The 8835-nt window shown below is 41.1% G+C and overlaps 2 protein-coding genes across 5 annotated transcripts in view; both read left to right on the top strand.

The window, feature by feature from the left end:
* The first annotated feature begins 189 nt into the window (after window positions 1-189).
* mon1ba (MON1 secretory trafficking family member Ba) lies at window positions 190-6848 on the top strand. The gene is made up of 4 exons (XM_077222953.1): window positions 190-640; window positions 1478-2267; window positions 5557-5704; window positions 6222-6848. The coding sequence occupies exons 1-4, from the start codon at window positions 289-291 to the stop codon at window positions 6450-6452; spliced, it is 1521 nt and encodes a 506-aa protein (XP_077079068.1). The 5' UTR covers window positions 190-288; the 3' UTR covers window positions 6453-6848.
* Window positions 6849-7572: 724 nt separating this feature from the next.
* Window positions 7573-8835, top strand: part of gripap1 (GRIP1 associated protein 1) — a 51158-nt gene continuing 49895 nt past the window's right edge. For 2 of the 4 annotated variants that reach the window (XM_077223113.1, XM_077223112.1), the window contains exons 1-2: window positions 7575-7926; window positions 8741-8807. In XM_077223113.1, the coding sequence (XP_077079228.1) occupies window positions 7885-7926; window positions 8741-8807 (109 nt within the window). In that variant the 5' untranslated portion in view covers window positions 7575-7884. Of the gene's footprint in view, window positions 7927-8740; window positions 8808-8835 lie in introns of all 4 variants that reach the window. The other 2 variants (XM_077223111.1, XM_077223114.1) reach the window with 2 other exon arrangements.

Here is an 8835-nt window from a genome sequence, read left to right as displayed (position 1 = left end):
TTAGCATTCAATCAGTTTTATGTCCCACTTTAATATAATCTAAGTCAGCATTGGCACAGACCAGTTCTTTCAGCAAGAAACGAAGCATCATGTTCATCCTATTACACAGTTTTAACCGTTCTCTGATCCCCAGGCATCATGTGATACCTCTGGGATTCCAGAATGAGTAATGGAGAGCCACAGAGATCCATTGTGTGACATCAATAGAACAAGTGTTTATACCCTTAAAAGAACACCAAGTCCAAACACTGAAGATTTTCACTTTGAGGGAAATGAGAAATAGACGACATGCACAGGAGCGAGAATAGAGGAAGCTGGGAGTTTCAACCTGAGGAGACCCTAATAGAGGATTCTGGTGAGTTTCCATCTTGCTTGGCCCAGGCGAACCTCAACGGGCAGAAAAAGGACCCCTCTGGAGGTTGTGTTGTGGATGTCCCAGGTCCATCTTATCAAAATGAAGATATAATGTCAGAGAGTTGGAGGCAACACAGGAAGCATGTGTTTGTGCTGAGCGAGGCAGGTAAACCTATCTACTCGCGCTATGGCAACGAGGAGGCCCTGTCCTCCACCATGGGCGTTATGATGGCGCTGGTCTCCTTCGTCCAGGCTGGAAGCAACACTATTCAATCTATTTTTTCAGGTGAGATCCACCATTCTTCATTTAGGTTTTAAGTCTTACCGTTGTCTTTGAAAAAAAAAGTGGTTCTTTGCATCACATTAAGTTTAGCAACAAATCAAAATTTCTTTGGAATGGTAAAGTAATAAAGAATGGCGTCTGATTGTTTGAATATATGTTGAATGTTAAAGTTTATATATATATATATTTAAATTTAAATTAAAGCCCCCTTAAAACAAAGTTTAGAGGTCACCATCAATATGTTAGTGTATAAACAAGTTGACACAACGTACTACTATCACGTACTGCCGAAAATTCAGCTTTGTATCACAGGAATAAACTACATTTTACAATATAATAAAATAGAAAATAGTTGTTCTAAATTGAAATAATATTTCACAATATTACTGAATTTTTTATCAAATAATTGTAGCCATTGTGAACATAAGAGTGTTGAAAAAAAATCTTATCAACCCAAGATATATTCTTATTCTCAGCATTTGGTTGCAAACAAAAAATAAAAGAGCTGGGTCAATTTGCATTTGCAAGCAGTAACTTAACAGGAAATCTAGAAACAGAACAACCAATGTAACACTTAACACTTAACACTTACAAGCACATAGATGTTATCTTATGAGGGAAATTATGTTCATAACAAACAATGAAAGGGCGGATGATGAGCCTTTCAATATGTCCTGTCAAAACTTCCAAAAACCTATATCACCCAACAAAAAATTGAACATGCTGTTACATGGGATCTTTAAATTGTGCATGTAGGTTCTATATGTATAAAATCATTTAAGATTTATGACAACACACAACAGCTAATATTACTATTATCTTTCCCTCTGTTTCTCTCAGATAATCGCACAGTGGTATTTTTGCAGAAGGGGCCGCTGGTGTTTGTATCTGTTTCTGCCACTCGCCAGTCTGAGCATCAGCTCCGCGGTGAGCTCCTCCATGTTTATCATCAGATAGTCAGCCTGCTCACGCAGGCCAGCATAAATCATATCTTTGAGCGCCGGAAGAACTATGACCTACGGTGTCTGCTGTTTGGCTCAGAGAAGATTGTGGACAGCCTTCTCGATGTCATGGATTCTGATCCCGGCTTCATGCTCTCGGCGGTCCAGTGCCTGCCTCTGCCATCCTCTTCCAGAGATGTTCTCAGTCAAATCCTACAGAAAGCCATCACCCCGAATCTGGTCTTTTCCTTTCTCATTGCCAATAACAGACTTGTCTCCATCGTTCAGGAGAAGACGGTCCTGGAGGATGCTAGGCTAAAACCCAATGACCTTCATCTCCTCTTCAACCTCATCAGAGCCTCTGCTTTTCAGGCTGGAGAGATATGGACGCCCATCTGCCTGCCTCTGTTCAATCATGACTGCTACTTTTATGCTTATGTGGCATATCTAGACCCTCCCAAATGTACTGTATGCCTTGTTCTTCTGTCTACAGATAAAGAAGCTTTTTATGCCATGGCAGAGTGCAAAAGGAAAATTGAAGAAGATTTTGCATCCCAGAATGCCTTGCAGTGTTTGTCAAACACTCAGATGAGCTGTTTTGATGATATTGGTGTAGCTAATCTCAGGCACTTCCTGTACAAGCCCTCAGATGTGCAAGACCACCATCGCCAGCTTCCACAGTTCACAGGGTGAGTAGCTTGTAGTGCTTCATTTTAATGTACAGATGAAATTAAAATAGACCCTATTAACTTTTTAAAAATGTTATGCCCTTTTATAGAGTATAGATTTTGTTTTTGGGGTCTACTGAACAGGTTTTCATGCTTAAATCTTAAAAAAAAGAAAAGATCTCTCTTCCCGGTCTGTTAGTAACGCTCTGTTTAGTTCCTGTCTCTGTTAAGCCCCTCCTTCTGAAAAGTGCAATGTGCTCTGATTGGTCAGCTGGATCAGTGTGTTGTGATTAGTCAAATCCTTTGTTTCAAGCCTGTTTCAGAAATGTCATGCCCCCTTACCATAATTGTGCTAGATTCAGGGTGTTAAAACAGCGTCTCTTGGACATGGTGACAACACTAACGCAACTCATCCAGGCCTCGCCTCCTTTATTTACTTATGCCTTGTGTGGGAATTATTTGAATGAGGAATATTGTGATGTGTTCGTTCCTGGAAGAAAACTCAAGACTACAATGGTGGCATTTTAGGGAATTTAGAAACATGTTGTGGGGCTGTCTTGGCTGACACGCCTGGAATGGCAGACCGGGGTGGTGATCCCTCTTTTTAAGGAGGGGGACCGGAGGGTGTGTTCCAACTACAGGGGGATCACACTTCTCAGCCTCCCTGGGAAAGTCTATGCCAGGGTACTGGAGAGGAGAATACAGCCGATAGTGGAACCTCGGATTCAGGAGGAACAGTGCGGTTTTCGTCCAGGCCGTGGAACACTGGACCAGCTCTATACCCTCTACAGGGTGCTGGAGGGTTCATGGGAGTTTGCCCAACCAATCCACATGTGCTTTGTGGATTTGGAGAAGGCATTCGACTGTGTCCCTCGCGGCGGCCTGTGGAGGGTGCTCCGGGAGTATGGGGTCCGGGGTCCTTTGCCAAGGGCTGTCCGGTCCCTGTATGACCGAAGCAGGAGCTTGGTTCGCATTGCCGGCAGTAAGTCAGACTTCTTCCCGGTGCATGTTGGACTCCGGCAGGGCTGCCCTTTGTCGCCGGTTCTGTTCATAACTTTTATGGACAGAATTTCTAGGCGCAGCCAGGGGCCGGAGGGTGTCAGGTTTGGGGACCACGCAATTTCATCTCTGCTCTTTATGGATGATGTTGTCGTGTTGGCCCCTTAAGACCAGGACCTTCAGCTTGCACTGGGACGGTTTGCAGCCGAGTGTGAAGAGGCTGGGATGAGAATCAGCACCTCCAAATCCGAGGCCATGGTCCTCAGTCGGAAAAGGGTGGCTTGCTCGCTTCAGGTTGGTGGAGAGTTCCTGCCTCAGGTGGAGGAGTTTAAGTATCTTGGGGTTATATTCAAGAGTGAGGGAAGGATGGAACGGGAGATTGACAGACGGATTGGTGCAGCTTCTGCAGTAATGCGGTCGACGACTGGTCTGTCGTGGTAAAGAAGGAGCTGAGCCGCAAGGCGAAGCACTCGATTTACCGGTCAATCTACGTTCCTTCTCTCACCTATGGTCATGAGCTTTGGGTCATGACCGAAAGGACAAGATCCCGGATACAGGCGGCCGAAATGAGCTTTCTCCGCAGGGTGGCTGGGCGATCCCTTAGAGATAGGGTGAGAAGCCCGGTCACTCGGGAGGAGCTCAGTGTAGAGACGCTGCTCCTCCACATCGAGAGGGGTCAGCTGAGGTGGCTCAGGCATCTGTTCCGGATGCCTCCTGGACGCCTTCCCGGGAAGGTGTTCCGGGCACGTCCCACTGGGAGGAGACCCCGGGGACGACCTAGGATACGCTGGAGGGACGCCTAGGAACGCCACGGTGTCCCCCCGGAAGAGCTGGAGGAAGTGTCTGGGGAGAGGGAAGTCTGGGCATCTCTGCTTAGACTGCTGCCCCCGCGACCCGGCCCCGGATAAGCGGAAGAAGATGGATGGATGGATGGATGGAAACAGTGCTATTGTGATATAGAGAATAACTTCCTTTGGAGTGACTTTGTAAGACCTTTGCAGACCTTTTTCATGCTGAAACAGCAACATTACACACTTAAGAAAGTTGAAAATATAAAGCATAATAGGTCCTCCTTAACACATGTTCCTGGTCTTGTGCGCACTTCACCCTGCAGTGCATTTTATTCGAAATTAAAAAATGTTTTGCCTTCATTGACTTTCACGAAAATGTGACAACTTGATCTTCCTCTGAAATTACTTTTCTTTCTTCCAAGCATTCTCCCTGGTTTCATGTCTATTGGTTTTGGATTTCTTGCCTGTTCCTTGGATTACTCTTTTGCCCATGTTCCCTGCCTTGTTGTGTTTGTTTGTATGGACTGCCTGCCTGTGTTTGACCCTGCCTGTAACTTTGGATTGTGTCTTTGGATTACCCTGTTCAATAAATACTGCATGTGGATCCTCAACCTTCTTGTCTCGGAGCAGTTCGTGACAGAAATAGCTATTTAGGCATTGTAAAAGTAATTTAATTATAATTTATTCTAAGTATTTCTAAGTAATTCCTAAGTATTGGAATAGTTAACATTAATTAATTAAATGCTACAACAATAATGACAAATAAGAGTAGATTCTTGGGCAAAAAGTCTTCTCAAAAGCAGGGAGTAGAAAGATCTGACTCTGAAAACACCCACTTTTTATCATCCAATCAAGTTGTGCGACTCATGGCTTGTTTATTACAGACATAAAATGGGTTGTGAATGCAGTTTTCACCTAAAGCATTTCACTAAAAAGCATTTATGAAGTAAACGAACAAATCATTAGATTTGACTCATTTATCGGATTCAGTGGTTCTTTTGCCAGCAGAAACACCAGATGGGTCTCATATCCCGATAAACGATGGCCTATAATCCAGGATTTCCACACTCTGAAAAAGATTAGACCACTTTGCCATGAATTCTACAACAGTAATCACTTGATTTGGCTAATCACATGGCTGAAATGTTTTAAACCCTGTGCGGACACAGTTGAGAGGTGCCTTTTAAGTAAAAATGCAAGCAAATATGGTCTACTGAATGATAAGACTGAAGCATCAAAGACCACATGATGTGTGGAAACAGTTCATGACTGTTTAAACAGTGTCTATATCGAATTGACTGAAACTGAGTTCTGTTTTTTTCATCTGGTTTGCATTGACAGCCTATGTTTTCACAAGACACATCTCTGCCACTGTAATAATGTAGGTGGTGTGATCAGGTCACATGTCTTAGTGAATAATGTCTGTTGTAATTGATGATGCACTATTATCATGGTAAATGGCTCTTGATGATGCCTTTTTTTCTCTTTTTTTTCTTTTCTTATAATATCGCTTTACTCAGCCCAGAGATGGATGTGGCATACAGAACCCAGGATGAGAAGATACGTTTGTTGGATCTGTATCGCAACATGCACAATTGTATCCACAGTATGTCACGGCCACTTAAACTCATCTACCATTCTGCAGAAAACGAAACTCTGCTGGCGTGGGTATGTGAAAATCTGTTTTTAGAAGAATCAAGATAACTTTAGTTCAGGATACTTGAAAGAATGTTCTGGGTTTTAAACATTCAGCAAGAAAACAAAACTGACCTATTTAGGTTTTCTTATTGTGCGTGTCACGTGTGTGTGTGTGTGTGTGTATATATATATATATATATATATATATATATTTTTTTTTTTTTTTAGCAGCAAATAAGCAAATTAGACTGATTTCTGAAGGATCATGTGAGAATGAACACTGCAGTAATGATGCTGAAAATTAAGCTTTTATCCCAGTAATAAATTACATTTTAAAATATATTCAAATAGAAATCAATTAGGCCTATTTTAAATTGTAACAATATTTCACAATATTAATTTGTTTACTGTATTTTTGATCGAATAAATGCAGCCTAGGTGAGCATAAGTGACTGATTTCAAAAACATAAAAAAATCCAACCCCAACCTTTTGAATGGTAGTTAATATTTAGTTTGTATATCCTAAACTTGCCCTCTTATACTGTAGGTCACTAGCAAATTTGAGATGTACGCCTGCTTTACTCCTCTTATCACTAAGAAATCAGCTATCAGTGAAGTCACTAAGCTGCTGCGATGGATCAAAAAGGAAGAGGACCGTCTCTTTATCTGTAATCTCCCCAAATACTCCACTACCCCGCAGCCAGGCAGGAGTTCTACAGACAGTGGGAGATCAGATAGACAGAATGCATCAGACACTGGCCTTCTGTCTCTCTTGTAGCAAGGGCCGTCCTTAGGGTGGTGCACCCCCACCACACCCCCGACCCTGACCCTGACCCCAGAACCAGATCTCAAAGGACTGAGGGGGACCCCAAACCAAACGCTATCGGACTGAGGGACGGCCCTGCTAGCCTTGTGTAACCTACTGACCAACAAACTAGTTGCTGTTTTAGTTCCATGTTTCATGGTAAATTCAGTGTGTTAGTTTAAATGGGAGAAGTGGCTACATTGAATACATGTCTTCCTTGTTTGTGGGTTCGTATGTGGCTTGTTTCCTTAATGAAGTTTTGAAATTCATGTTAATTTTTCAGTTCAACTTTTGAGTCATTGTTCTGCTGGTAACATAGTTTGCAATGACAGACTGTTTAAGTATATTAATAAAGTATATACACATATATATGCGCCTCTGTTGAATCATGACTTTTATGCTTATACAGTATGTGGCATGTCTAGATCCTCCTGAATGTAGGCTACTGTAATAAGAAGAAATGTTTCTTGATCCTTTGACACTGAAGACTGGAGTAATGATGCTGAAAATTCAGCTTTGCCATCACAGGACTAAATTACATTAAACAAAAAAAAAGTTTTCTTAAATATATCAATATTTTACTATACTGTAGCCTATTACATTGTTTTGCTAAGCGGCTACAGGTGCAAAACTGGCCCACTTAAATAACAATTAATAAAATGTTGAATATATTCAAAAACAGGATGGATTTTCATCCATGCCACTTTAAATCATATCGGAGAAGTATTTACTGCTTGTAAAAGTTGTTAACTGCGCATGTGACACTCAGCTGTTGCTCATGCTTTTTCTACAGATACAGTAAAGTTTATTGACTTACAAACCTTATCAGAGTATCAGGTTTCTTATATGTGTTCCTGCAACAGCTGTCATTTCTCATTTGACAGAAACATTTTTGCTTTTCTTCTTCATTCTCTGTCACAACCTATGGTCACAACCAATATATGTTAACCTGGTTATTTTGTCGACACTTGATTGTCTCTTTGACTGTGGTGACAAAAAGAGCATACAATCATTTCTGTAGTATCAATTCATTCATCAGAGTGCTTGATCTGTCAATATCTATTAATAATTTATTTGTGACAAATGAGCACAATAGGGTACCGTCGAGGTAGTCTGCTCACTATGTGTTGGTCACTGTCTTTGGTCTGTCACCCGTCCCCAGAACTACAGCAGTGAATACATTGTCTGAGGGCGCCATCTTCAGGACAGGCGCAGTCATTACTCATGGTGGCGTTTTTCTCTCAGCAAGCCAATGCGTTTAAATGGGCGACATCAGAAAGCTACAGCTTTAACCTTCAACTTAACAGAATGACACTTATTTCGGTAATACAAAGCTGTCAGAAAACAAGTTAATAGCAGATATAGAGAGTTTTATTCTGCCCAACAGTGTTTTGCTGTAGTGAAGATGGCGCAAGCACTGTCAGAGGAGGAGTTCCACCGTATGCAGGTACAAATCTCTTTATTTGCGCTTGGATTTGACATCTACCACAATATTTAATCCACATACGAGATCTTCAATGTGTTCAAATTTGATTTTCGGTGGTAATATGTTTAAACGGGTGTACTTTATGGCTGAAGTTGACATTCATCTGAGCGGATTGGGGCTCTGTTAGCTGTAACTTAGCCGTTAACCTGCCAAGCTATATGTTATCAGGCCGAAAATAGTTTTAATTGACAATTAAGATATTTTTCATTAATCCATTTAATAGTTTGGCTAATGAAAAGGCTGTTTGTGAAATGACATGGAATGTAGTATATATACGACAAGTTTGTGACACACAATACAAATGTGTTTAGCTTGTTAGCATGCTAACCTGTAATTAATGACCGTTAGCACGTCAAACAGTGGTTTATATTGCATTTCTACAGAACTAACGGGTTTGAAAATTATATATTTAGTTTTGGAGACGTGTTTCGAGTGAATGTTAAGAGACTAGCAGCTAAATACCATATGCATATCCCTGCTGTTTTGCGCTAACATTCTTTTGTTTACAATTCCAGAAGCATCTAATATTCAGTTTTATAGCAACCAGACTCTTTAATTTAATGTTTCCATTATGTAAATACACTTTGTAAAAAACTGTATTAACATGATTCATTGCATAAGAAGACGCTGAGATTTGAATTATGCTTTTATGATGATGTGTTGTCATAGTTTCTGTTTTACAATAATCAATAATATGTACATGAATTAAATGCCTTGTTAACCTCAGTAAACAATCTTTTGCTCTGTTAAACTCTTTTAATGCGTGTTTGGTCAGGCTCAGCTCTTGGAGCTGAGAACACAGAACTACCAACTATCTGATGAGCTGCGAAAAAATACAGCTGGTGAGTAGAGAATGTAAACCTACACCTT

Source organism: Siphateles boraxobius, unplaced genomic scaffold (assembly GCF_051911475.1).
Source record: "Siphateles boraxobius isolate OS27281-9 unplaced genomic scaffold, OSU_SipBor_1 9, whole genome shotgun sequence".
In the NCBI taxonomy this organism is placed as follows: domain Eukaryota; kingdom Metazoa; phylum Chordata; class Actinopteri; order Cypriniformes; family Leuciscidae; genus Siphateles; species Siphateles boraxobius.
This window is presented reverse-complemented; position numbering and strand designations above follow the sequence as displayed.

Bases quoted from the DNA above. Each gene is read 5' to 3' on its own strand.
- mon1ba (XM_077222953.1), top strand. From the start codon at position 289: ATGCACAGGAGCGAGAATAGAGGAAGCTGGGAGTTTCAACCTGAGGAG. The intron at 2,268-5,556 runs GTGAGTAGCTTG...CGCTTTACTCAG, and splicing joins CAGCTTCCACAGTTCACAGG to CCCAGAGATGGATGTGGCAT. The intron at 5,705-6,221 runs GTATGTGAAAAT...CTTATACTGTAG, and splicing joins ACGAAACTCTGCTGGCGTGG to GTCACTAGCAAATTTGAGAT.